Source organism: Haliaeetus albicilla, chromosome 9 (genome assembly GCF_947461875.1).
Source record: "Haliaeetus albicilla chromosome 9, bHalAlb1.1, whole genome shotgun sequence".
In the NCBI taxonomy this organism is placed as follows: Eukaryota; Metazoa; Chordata; class Aves; order Accipitriformes; family Accipitridae; genus Haliaeetus; species Haliaeetus albicilla.
In genome coordinates, this window is record NC_091491.1 from 7,993,531 (window position 1) to 8,005,587 (window position 12,057).

Genomic DNA, 12,057 nt, shown 5'->3' on the forward strand with positions numbered 1-12,057 from the left:
AGAAGCGTTTTCACACCCAGCTTGGGGCACCTGTGCCCACTTTGAACGGGGAAAAGTCCCCCGGAGTGCGAGGCAGCGAGGGGAGCCTGACCCCCCCTCCACAGCCCCGACGCTGGGGTGAGGGACACAGAAATGTCCCCAGGAGTGGGTGGCGGGGTATAGGGGGGGTGTTTTTCCCTGTTCCCATCACCCCACAGCGATTTCTCCCTGCCCCAAACCTGGAGGAGGGTTTCCCCCAGGCAGAGCTGGCCCAATCCTGCCCAGGTGCTGCTGATGTTCCCTCGCTAGCCACGAGATGGCAAGAGGGAACCGGCAGCCCGGGGCCTGATCCTGCACCAGGGTGTGGGTCCCTGATCCCGCACTGGGGGGGGGGAGTGGGCTATGGCGGGCCTGATCCCGCACCAGGGGCTGGGGGGGGGCCTGATCCAGCATTCTTGATCCTGTACCAGGGTGTGGGTCCCCGATCCTCCCCGGGGGATGTGGGGCATGATCCTGCCCCGGGGGTCGTTGGTGCCCTGATCCTGCAGCCTGGGCAGGATGAGACCCCACTGGTGCCGAGGACAAGCAGGCCAGAGAGCACCGCAGGGTGGCCGTGCCCCCCTTTGAGCGCGGTCAGGGTGGGTATGCGTATATATATGTCATACACATATATTAAAAAAACCCCAACTATTTTTTCCGTAGGTGCCGTGCAAAGGGCAGCATCACATTTATACCTGATCCATGGTCACAGCACCCTTACTGGGGTGCCCTTACGCTGCCCGGGGGGGTGTTAGCAACTTGTCCTGCCCCCCCGCTCCGGCATGCTGCCGCTGCCAGGAGCTGGCCTCCATGGAGCCCAGCCAAGGAAAATCAAGCAAATCCTGCGATTAACCCCTGCGGAGATCAGCCCGGCCGCAGCGAAGCGACGGTTTCATCCAGCAAACGCGGGTCCCCTCCGTCCTACCCCGTCCCTGGACACAAAACACCCGTTTCACCCGCAAAGCGGCTTCGAGCGGCTGGGGGGGGGGGGACTGTCCCTTGTCACGCCGGCGTTGCCGGAGGTGGGACATGCGGCCCCGGCCGCGTGCGGGGCCGGAGGCGGCACATGGGGAGGTGCGAGCGACGGTGACAGGCGACTGCGCCTCGTCCCCCTGTCCCCCGGTGCGGGGGAGGCAGAGGGGCAGCCTGTCCCCGTAGTGTCCCCGTGGTGTCCCCGCGGTGTCCCCGCGGCGGCCGGGCGCAAATGCCAAGGTCCGGCGGCGTCTGCCGGCCCTGAGCCCCGGCTTTGGGTGCCGGGCGAGTCCTCCAGCCGAGGCAGGTCCCGAAAGGGGGGTCCCCTGTCCCCCCTCCTGTATTTATGGCACCGAGCCCCCCCCCTAAAAGCCAGGGGGGTTTCAAATACTCCTCAAATACCCCCCCCCCCTTTCAAATACCGGACCCTCTGGGGGTGCTGCAGCTGGGGGGGGGGGGTGCAGTGCTTAAAAAAAAAAGAAAAAAAAGGTAAAAAAGCAAGTCAAAGAGGGGGTTTGGGGTGCGGGGCAGCGGGGAGCGGCCGGTGCTGGGCTGGGGGCTGCAGCCCCCAGGCTCGTAGGGGGAGCGGGGGGCAGCAGGGACCCAATGTGGGGGCCGAGCCTTAATTGCCAAGGCAGGGGGGGTGCTGGGCTGAGCTCCCCCGGCACCCACGGCAGTGCGGGGTGTCCCCGTCCCCCCCCCGGGACCCCGCCCCGCTCCGGAGCGCCTCCGCATTTGCCCCGCCCACGCTCGCCTGAGCCCCGCCCACACAGCGTGAGCCCCGCCCACGCCCACCCAGGCTCCACCCCCTCGGCCGACGGCAAGCTATAATCACCCAATCGCCGCCAGGGAAAGGCTTCCGGTCCCGCCCTTCGTCCCGCCCCGCGCGCTGATTGGCGGCTGGCGGCGCCGGCCCGCACATGGGCGCGGGGCTGGGTGCCGCGGGTTCGAGGCTCCGCTCCGCTCCTTCGGCTCCGCTCCGCTGCCCGCCCGCCATGGCCCGGCGGAGCGCGCTCTCCATCCGCATCGTGGAGGGCAGGAACCTGCCCGCCAAGGACATGTGAGTCCCCCCGGGGGGGCCGGGAGGGGTTTGGGGGGACAGCCCGGGAGGGAGCCCCCCCTGCCCCAGGAGTGCTGTGGGGTGTCCCTCCAACAGGTCCCAGTGCTTTGGGGACACCCCTCCCAGGGTGGCTTCGGGGTGTCCCCCCTGCTTTGGGGGCTCGCCCAGAATGGCTTGGGGTCCCCCTCAGCAGTGCCTGTGCTTTGGGGGTTCCCTCCAGGATGGCCGTGGGGTCCTCTTGCATTGGGGGGTCCCCCCAGGGTGACTTTGGGGGTCCCCCCAGCAGTGCCTGTGCTTTGGGGGTTGTCCCCAGGGTGGCTTTGGAATCCCCCTTGCTTCGAGGTTCCCCACCAGGATGGGGGTTTTGGGTGCCCGCAGCAGTTCTCGGTGCTCTGGGGACTCCCTCAGGAGCACTTTGGTGTCCCCCTGCTTGGGGACACCCCCAGGGATGGCTTTAAGGTTGCCTCCCAGGAGCACCCAGTACTGTGGGGTGCCCCCAGCAATGCCCCCAGTTTGTGGGGCTCCCCCTGTGCTGCCATGGGGCAGGGCTACCCCCACCATGCATCCCCCTCATCTGGCCCTGGAACTGGGTCCTTTGGGGGGACCCCTGGACAAGCAGCAGGACCCCTGGTACAGCCGTCCCCCAAAAAAAGCAAGGACGAGCCCGGGTGTTTGGGTCCCCGTCACCGCTCCATTCCCAGCCCTGGCTCAAGCCCACCTGGCTGCGGTCCGGGGGGCTCCGCTGGCAGCCCCTTGGGTTGGGTTTTCACTCCTTGGCAGCCCCCCAAGGGCTGTCCACGTGTCGTGGCGTTAGTCTCATCGCTCTGATCCTTATGGGGTGGGATGTGGGGACAACGTTGGGGTGGCACGGGGGGACGACATCAGGGTGGCCCCCAGCTGCCAAGGCAGTGGGAGGCTGTTGGGGAGTGCTTGGCAGCCAGGCAGGGTCAGGGCTGCCGGAAAACCAGCAAAAATCCCTGCAGCCGTCATGGAAAAAGAGGATAAACAAGGAAAGAAACATGACTTTTTTTTTTTTTTTTTTTTTCTTTTTTTAAATCCCATGTGTCAGGGCCTGATTTTTAAATCCCTTGGCATAACTCCCTGCCGGCAGCTTGAACCAGCGTGGGCAGGCTCTGGTTTTTAGGAGGCTTTGCTTTTTAGGAGAGTGTGTTGCAGAAAGCCGCTGTACAATAACTCCTCGAGCGGAGTTTTCCAGACCAGAGGCTTTGGGACACGGCTTTGGGCAGGGAGAGCTGCCACCCTGGCAAGGAGGGAAACCTGAGTGCTGGATCCGGCATGCTCACCCGCTGCCGCCTGACCTTGGTGGCCGCTGGCCGCCGGCCCCCTCCCCTGTGGACGGGGGCTTATGAGATCCGGTTCCTCCGCTCTGCCCCGGCGCAGCCTTTGGGATGGCTGCCCGTTTCCCAGGGGAGAAATCCATCCCCAGGGTGTCAACGGCAGCCCTGGGCTTATTCGCAGGTCAGACTTTGCTTGCAAGCACCCGCGGGTGACGGGGCACCCCCAAACCCCTGCGGCCCCCCCCCCCCCCAGCTCCTGCCGGATTCAGCAGAGGCAGTCGCAGGAGCAGGATTTGGCCGATGTTGCTGTGGTTTGTAAGTCCCCTGGTGCCACCCTGCTCCAAGGAGCCGTGCCACCAGCAGCCCCTTCTTCCCCCGGCGGCAGCAGGGTGATTTCAGTGGGGTTTAGCCTCGATGCCAGGCTGTGGGACTGTGCCCACAGGTCTCCCACCTCTTCCTGGTGCAGAAGAGCCGCCGTTTGGTTTTGTCTTCCAAGCCAGCGCCCGCCCAGCGTGGGGCTTGGCACCATACGGCCACGAAACCATGAAACTGCCCATAAAGAGGCAGGAAACCCGCTCCTGCTTTCGCCCTCCAGCACGTCACTGCCTAACGCCAGCTCCAAAACCCAGGCAGGCGGGAACGGCCGCAGCAGCTCTGGCTCAGCCCTGGGTGGGCTCTGTCCCTGTGTCCCCCCCCCAGGACGCAGTGGGAGCGTGAGCCCCCTCCCAGCTGAGCACTGCAAAATCCTCCCCTGCATTTTCATTGCAGGAAAGCAAGGAAATTTTGTATTTTGTTTCGGTTTATTTTATTTTATTCTATTTTATTGCCCCCCCCCAGGGGCTGGGCAAAGCGGCACTGCTGTCTGCACCAGTGAATTTTTAATTGCAAAACTCAATGCCTCAGCACCCAGCGCTGCCTGCTGGGATGGATGGCTCCGGGAAGCATGCATGTTTATTTCCTCTCACCCCCCCAATTTATACTGTGCTATCCGTCTTTAACGCTTCAGTCTTCATTTCCTCTTTTTAAAGCCCAGCCTTCCCCTTTCCTAGCTCCTTCCCCTGTACCAGCCCCCCAGTCTCGCCGCCCGTGCCGGCGTGGGGGGGCCGGGGGTGGTGGCCGAAGCGAGCCGTGCCCTGCGCAAGCACCAGCAGGATGCCCAGCGCCCGCTAAGCGCCTGCAAACCTTATAAATCTCTTCCCTTGACATCTCCCGGGCGCTGGTTAGCGTCCAGGGATGGCGATGCTGCGCGGACGATGTCACCCGGCACGGTGCCGGGTTTCCCACCCGCCTTTGGAGCAGGGATTTATCCCTCGCTGATGTGGATCACAGCCCACGGGAGGACGGATTTTGGCCGCCCTGCTTTTTAATCCCCGGAGCGCACGATGCCCGAGTACTGCAAGGGTGGCTCCGTGGCACCTTGCGTCCCAGGGGACGTGGAGGGGCCCCGTGTGCTCAAAACGTCCCCGTGTTGGGGACGAGGTTTTCCCACCGCCGGTGTCGAGGCAGGTCCCATCCGAAGCCTGCCCTGCGTTGCTGGGCACGGCTCAGGTGGGCAGATGTTCCCTTTCTGCCTGCGTGCTCCCTGCCTGCCGGATGGTTTGCATAAGGCAGGAAATGTCAGCAAGAGGCTCTGGTTAATGGTGCTTCATCCACCGCTCTCATTAAAACCCTCTCGAGTGGAGGGCTGGAGATGGGAGCGGGCAGGCAGAAAGCTGTTCTTAGCAACCTGCCTGCGCTGCCAGCACCACGTGTGGCCCGAAATGCTTGGGGTGCCTGGTGATGGGGATGCCAGCATGGTACCCGCGATGCACGACCCAGAGAAAAGAACCCCCCCACAGCCGTGTTTTGCAGGGCAGGGAGCACCTCAAACCCTTTGAATCCCCCAAACCCTTTTAACCCCCCCCAGCAGCTGGCTTTCAACCTCCCTGGTTTTGGGATGGAGAAATCGCTCCGTGCTTGGGGTCCCCACCCGTGCGGTCCCCCCCCTTCTCCGGGACACTCGTGGCTGGCTGATGAAGGCTACGAGGACCGGCGTTAATGAGTAACCGTGCTCAGAGCAGGCTGCTCTGTGCCAGCTGCCTGCGGGACGGGAGCCACAACCTTTCCACCCTCTTGGCCAGCACCCGGGTCCCTCTGGCTCCTCTGCCTCCGGCCGGAGCCCCCACCCCTGCCTGCAACTGAGTCACCTCGTTTCTGAATAACTGGGGCAATAAGCTGTAAAATGATGATTTTTTTTTTGGCAGCGGCACACAGGAGCGATGACTCGGGTCATCCCCGGGGAGGAAGCGGGGTCAGAGCATCACGGCGGCTGCCAACAGCCCGTGGCTACCGTGGCACACGCTGCCTGCCCTTCACACCCTCTGCATCACTGGAGGTGTCCGCAGGGATGTCCCCGTCCCTATGGAGGTGTCGGGCTCTGGGTGCACCCTGGGGCTGGAGGAGGCTGCTGTGGCCTCACTTCCAGTGTGTGCAACGGGGCTGCGGGTGCCTGAAGCCGTTTCGGGGAAAGGGTGGGTTTTGTTTGTTCTTTGTCTTCCTATTTGGAAGAGCAAAGCCACTTTCAGCTGCCAGTGGGATGTGGTGGCCGGACACGGTCAGGGATGCATTTCCCCGGGCTGGGAGTGAAGCCGGGGTCACCATGTGCCTGCAGCCATGGTCAAATCCACCCGCCGAATTCTTTGGCTTCTGGGGCTGCCTCTGTACCCCAGCACCCCATAGCCCCAGGGTGTCCCTACAAGGGGCACCTGCGAGGTGGGTTTGCCAGGGCTGAAGGTTTTGGTCACCCATGACCACAAGAGCCCCATGGGGTTGGGGTGGGGGGCCAGGGCCGTGGCTGGCGGCGCTGACAGAGCCGTGCCGTGTCCTTCTAGCACGGGGAGCAGCGACCCATACTGCATCGTGAAGATCGACAATGAAGCCATCATCAGGTGAGTGGCTTCATGTCCCTGGCTGGTCCTCAAACCTGCTGGCACAGCTGGCTCCTAGCGGGTTCCTCCATCCACCCTGCTGCAGGCACAATGTTGTTGTTGTTGTTATTATTATTATTCCCTGCTTTGGGCTGAGCTGCTCCTGCAGACGCAGGCTGCGATGTCTAACAGCTCATGGCCACCCCCCACCCTGTAAGTGACCCCCCCATGTCTTGCCAGCCCTGAACCCCAAGACAGGACGGGGACAGGGACCCATTCCCTGCCCCAAATGAGGGTTCAAAACTGTGGGTGCTGCCCCCCGCCATGTGTCACAGAAAGCCGGGGAGCTCACAGGGCTGGGGAGGTGGGTAGCGCCCCGGTGAGGCAGCCCCATGTCCCCCCCCATCACCAGTCCCATCTGCCCCGCAGGACTGCCACGGTGTGGAAGACGCTGTCCCCGTTCTGGGGGGAGGAATACGAGGTGCAGCTCCAGCCCAACTTTCACAGCATCTCCATCTACGTCATGGATGAGGATGCGCTCAGGTAGGGGCAGGTCGGCTGCAGGGCGGTGGGGGCTCGGCATGGGGACTCAGAGGTTGTTGCTTTGCCTGCCTGCGTGCTCAACCCCATTGTAGACACCAGAGAATCCACACCCGGCCATGCTGGCTTGGGCTTTGGGACACAAACGGGTGAAGATATTTCCTGAGGTTGTTTTCCAGCTGGCAGCAAAGGGTGGCTGACACACTCCATGGGGACAGACACGCCGTGGTGGCTCCAGCCCAGGATACCCGGGCACCATTTTTCCCCGCCGAAACGCACGGCAGTGGCTGTGCCGCCTGGGGCCCGGCGGAGAGGGCAGGCTCCGATCCCACGCCGTGTCCTGCTCTCGGCTTCTGTTTTCCAGCCGCGATGATGTTATCGGGAAGGTCTGCATCACCCGGGACATGCTGGCGGAGCACCCCAAGGGTAGGGGGACGGGTGGCCGGCAGGGTCCCAGCAGGGACCCGTCTCCCACCCCTGCCACGAGCCGGTCCCAAAGGTCCCCCCAGTGACACCCCCCCCATGAGGGTGCCATCTTTTCCCGCAGGCTACAGCGGCTGGATGAGCCTCAGCGAGGTGGACCCCGACGAGGAGGTGCAGGGGGAGATCCACCTGCGGGTGGACGTCCTGGGGAGCCCGGGCAGCCGGCGGCTGCTGCGCTGCACCGTGCTGGAAGCCAGGTGAGGAGGGGACACGGGGGTGGCAGGGGGCTGCGTGTGCAGCTGGGATGCGTACGGTGAGTTCTGGCTGCTCCGTGACTCGGTTTCCCCACTGTATCAGGGTCTTCTCGGTTATCCTGCCTTGGGTGCAGAGCATCCTCCCCACCACCCAGCAGCTGACGGGGGTCCCGGGGCAGGGTCCACCTCGTCTGCTGGTCTTTAGGGTGTGCATCTCGAGATGCTGGGGAACCGAGGAGGGGAGTGGGTGCCGCAGGTGCCCTTATTTTATGGATACTGAGAAATTCCCCCTCTCCTCGGCAGGGATTTGGCCAGGAAGGACCGGAACGGCGCCTCCGACCCCTTTGTCCGCCTGCGCTACAACGGGAAGGTGCAGGAGAGCACCGTGAGTTTGACTTCAGTTTATCGTGATCCCCCAATCCGCTGGCGGTGCAGGTGAAATTATCCCACTGGGAAGCCCGGACCTCAGCCAGGAGCCATCCCTGTCCTCCGGCATCCCCATCTTGGCATCCCCAGGGGGGTGTTGGATCCACCTGGCGAGAGGGGATGAAGCCGTCGCTTTTGCAGGTGGTCAAGAAATCCTGCTACCCCCGCTGGAACGAGACCTTTGAGTTCGAGCTGGCTGAGCCCGCCGGGGAGAAGCTGTGCGTGGAGGTGTGGGACTGGGACCTCGTCGGCAGGAACGACTTCCTGGGCAAGGTGAGCCCCCAAACCTCGTCACCGCTGCCGGGGGGGGTCTGCCCGGCTGCCTGCCCGACCCCCTCCTGCCATCCCCTCCCAGGTGGTGTTCAGCATCCAGGGGCTGGAGGCGACCGGGCAGGAGGAGGGCTGGTTCGGGCTGCGGCCGGACAAGTCCAAGCCGAGGGAGGACGAGTGAGTCTCAGCATGGGGTTGTTGGGGGGTGCCAGGGATGGTCCCAGTGCCCACAGTGGCGTTGGGGAGGGGGTTATTCCTGGGAAGCATCATCCCTTTTGGAGGGGCAGCTCCTGGAAATGCCCTTGTCTGGGAGCAGGGGGTAAGTGCAGGGCAGCCCCACCTGCCTGGCCAGGCTTTCCCGGGCTGTCGGGCCACCTCCTGCTTGGTGAAGTACTTCTCCATCCCTGCATCCATCCCTCCATCCACCCACCCTGTGCTCCTGCAGGCACCAAGGCAGCCTGGGCTCGCTGCAGCTGCAGGTGAGGCTGCGGGACGAGACGGTGCTGCCTTCCCACTGCTACCAGCCCCTGGTCCAGCTCCTGTGCCAGGAGGTGAAGTTGGGGCGCCAGGTGAGGGGTCCATGCAAAGCCCTGCCGGGGCACCCACCTTCCTCCGGCTCTCTGCCAGGGCGTTCGTCTCCCTCGGCCCATCATGTCGTGGTGCCTCTCCCCACCAGGACGGCCAAGTGCACCTGGTCACCCTCCTGGATGAAACTACCACGGCCGAGTGCCGGCAGGAGGTCGCCATCAACTTGGTCAAACTCTTCCTGGGCCAAGGGCTGGTCAAGGAGTTCCTGGACCTGCTCTTCGAGCTGGAGCTGGCCAAGCCCTGTAAGGCTGGAGCGGGGAGCGGAGCCAAAGGCTTCCAACCATCTCCTGGGGCTGCAAAACCTCCGGGACCTTGCGCGGTGACTTTTCTGGGGTGATGGTTGAGGTTCAGCCATCACGCTGTGCTCCGGGTGGGAACCTGTTGGGTTCATCCCAAGCAACTCATGGGGCTGAGGTTGGCTGAGGTTGGTGGAGGAGCTTGAGGTTAGGAAATCCCTGTAACTCCTGTAGAAATGGCCGGGGGTTGAGGGCACAGCCCCTGTAAATGCCCCCCATGATTGCAGTTGCCCAGTGGGTGACCTGCGGCCATCCCCCAGGCCACAGACCCTCTCCTGTTTTGCAGGCGAGCCCAACACTTTGTTCCGGAGCAACTCCCTGGCCTCGAAGTCGATGGAGTCCTTCCTCAAGGTGCCACACCACCCGAAACCTGCTCTTCCCAGGTCACCCTGCCTCTGGGCTGTCCCCACTGGGGCCAGTTCCTGGGGGGAGTACTGGGAGGGCTGGTGGGGCTGTGTCTTCCCTTGGGACTGGGAGGTTGGAGAAGGTCCCCTGGGTCACCCTTATCAGGGAGTCTAGGGGTGTTGGGTGCCAAACCTGTGGCCGTGCCCCCCATCACCATCCCCTGCGCCGTCCCTCGGCAGGTGACGGGGATGCCGTACCTGCACGCCGTCCTGGGACCCACCATCACCCGCGTGTTCGAGGAGAAGAAGTACGTGGAGCTGGACCCCGGCAAGGTGGAGATCAAAGACGTCGGGTAAGGGGTGCATGGGGCGGTGGGGCAGGGGGGGGCCCTGGCTGTGGGGTTGACGGTGCCAGTGCCCGCAGGTGCTCGGGGCTGCACCGGGTGCAGACGGAGGGCGAGGTGATCGAGCAGGGCCGCCAGCACCTCCAGTCCTACCTGGGCGAGCTGCTGGACGCCATCATCAAGTCGGCCCCCGCGTGTCCCCCCGTCATCCGCGCCGCTTTCCAGCAGCTCTTCCGGCGCGTCGGGGAGCGATTCCCCCAGCACCAGGTTGGGCTGCGGCGGGGGATGGACCAGGGGTCAAACAGGGACGTCCCCAGGGGACAGGGTACACTGGGTGCAGTCCCCAGCTTTGGTCAATGGAGTCCCCTCTTGGGTGGGGGGCAGCCCCCAGGGACGGGGGGCTGTGCTGCACCCAAACAACAACCCAGTTTGATGTTGAAGCCAGCCCCTCTGTGCCTGGCACGTCGATGTACGCGGTACCCGGGGCTGTCCTGCGTTGGCGCAGACCCTCACACCTCTCCCCCGCCTCGGTCGGCTGCAGCACGTCAAGTTCGTGGCTGTCACCAGCTTCCTCTGCCTCCGCTTCTTCTCGCCGGCCATCATGACCCCCAAGCTCTTTCACCTGCGGGAGACGCACGCCGACGCGCGCACCAGCCGCACGCTGCTGCTCCTGGCCAAGGTGGGACGAGGGGGGATGCCGGGGGGGGGGTGGTGGTGTCACCCAGGTGGGGTTTTTGGGGTGCTTGGCTGTTTCCCATTGGGGAGGGTTGGTGACGCCGCCGTCCCCGGGGGTCTCCAGGCTGTCCAGATGGTGGGCAACATGGAGCCGGCAGCCGGGCGGGCCAAGGAGACCTGGCTGGCACCGCTGCTGCCCGCCCTGCAGCAGGGCATCGCCCAGATGAAGGACTTCATCTCCCGGCTGGTGGGGACGGAGGAAGAGGAGGAGGAAGGTGAGGGAGGACCGCTGGGCCCCCCCGCCGTGGTGGTGAAGGAGGGGCCGCTCTTCGTCCACAAGACGCGGGGCAAGGGGCTGCTGCTGGCCGCCGCCAAGAAGCTCCACTTCTGCCTCACCGGGGAGGCCCTCAGCTTCGGCAAGAGCCCCGGCGCGGAGGTAGGGGGGTGCCGGGGGGTGGTGGCAGGGTCCGTGGCACTGACCCCCTGCATCACATCTGCTGTGCCCCCCATCAGCGTAGCGGCGCCATCGCCCTGGCCGACATCCTCGCTGCCGAGAAGGTGGAGGAGAAGAGCTTCGGGAGCTCCCACGTCATGCAGGTGGTCTACGTGGGCGCGGGTGGGCAGCAGGAGACGGCCTACCTCCAGTGCAAGGTGGGACGGGGACAACACGCACGTACCCCCCCCCAGAGGGGCGTCACAGCCCCCTGACTGTCGTCCCCCCGCAGTGCGTCAACGAGCTGAACCAGTGGCTGTCGGCCCTGCGCAAGGTCTGCGTCAACAACCCCCGCGTGCTCCGTGCCTACCACCCCGGCGTCTTCCGCGGGGACAAGTGGAGCTGCTGTCACCAAAAGGAGAGGACAGGTACTGGGGAGGGCACCCGGGACCCCCTCGGGGGTGCTGGCGGGGGGTGTCGTCGTCGTCCCCCCGCCGCCGTCGTGAGCCCGCTGTCCCGCAGGGCTGGGGTGCGACCGGACCCGGCACGGCGTCACCCTGCAGGACTGGAGTGACCCCCTGGACCCCGCGGCGGAGGCGCAGCGACTCTTCCACCACCTCCAGGGGCTCCGAGGGACCCTCCGGTGAGCCCCCGCCCTGGGGAGACCCCCCTGCACCCCCTCCCCTCCTCCTGCCAACAGCCCATCCCTCTCCTCCTCCTCTCCCTAGGGAAAAGTACTGGGAGCTGCTGGAGCCAGAGGGTGCCCCAAATGGCGCCCGGGATGAAGGTAGGTTTGGGGGCGTTGGGATTTTGGGGACCCCACTGGGGATGCTCTGGTTGGGACTTGTCCCCAGTCGTTGCGGGGGGGCTGTGGTGGTTGCGGGGTGCCCCCCTTGGGGGTGCGGGGGTCTCACTGCTGCTCCCCCCCTGCTCCCTGCAGGCACCCCCCTGCCCGAGGGGCTGAGCCGGCTCTTCGGGGTGCTGGGGGACCTGGAGGGCTGCCACCGCCTGGCGCAGCCCCCGGCCCCCCCCACCCCTGCCCTGCTGCAGCTGCAGACGTGAGGGACCCGGTGCAGACCCCCCCTGCCCCGGGGGGGTGGGGGTCCCCATGACTTGGGGACCGCGGCGGTGGCAATAAAGGCACTTTGTACCCTGCAGCCCTGTCCTGTCCGTGGAGACGCTGCTGGCCACGGGGCTGGGCACCGGTGGC

At 65.0% G+C, this 12,057-nt stretch overlaps 1 protein-coding gene across 2 annotated transcripts; it reads left to right on the forward strand.

Annotated features, from left to right (window-relative positions):
* The first annotated feature begins 1,894 nt into the window (after positions 1-1,894).
* Positions 1,895-12,004, forward strand: LOC138686777 (ras GTPase-activating protein 4-like). 2 transcript variants are annotated; one of them, XM_069791400.1, is made up of 20 exons: positions 1,895-2,050; positions 6,219-6,275; positions 6,684-6,797; positions 7,159-7,220; positions 7,342-7,474; positions 7,775-7,856; positions 8,039-8,170; positions 8,253-8,344; positions 8,613-8,736; positions 8,844-8,997; positions 9,338-9,402; positions 9,636-9,748; positions 9,820-10,006; positions 10,281-10,418; positions 10,539-10,850; positions 10,928-11,065; positions 11,140-11,275; positions 11,370-11,490; positions 11,576-11,634; positions 11,788-12,004. In XM_069791400.1, the coding sequence occupies exons 1-20, from the start codon at positions 1,911-1,913 to the stop codon at positions 11,907-11,909; spliced, it is 2,481 nt and encodes an 826-aa protein (XP_069647501.1). In that variant the 5' UTR covers positions 1,895-1,910; the 3' UTR covers positions 11,910-12,004. The 2 variants fall into 2 exon arrangements, with proteins under 2 accessions (XP_069647501.1, XP_069647502.1); XM_069791401.1 differs by lacking the exon at positions 11,576-11,634.
* Positions 12,005-12,057: the final 53 nt, after the last annotated feature.

Coding starts and splice junctions, on each gene's coding strand:
- LOC138686777 (XM_069791400.1), top strand. CDS start 1,911: ATGGGCGCGGGGCTGGGTGCCGCGGGTTCGAGGCTCCGCTCCGCTCCT. Junction 8,171..8,252: donor GGAACGACTTCCTGGGCAAG/GTGAGCCCCCAA, acceptor ATCCCCTCCCAG/GTGGTGTTCAGCATCCAGGG. Junction 11,276..11,369: donor TCACCAAAAGGAGAGGACAG/GTACTGGGGAGG, acceptor GCTGTCCCGCAG/GGCTGGGGTGCGACCGGACC.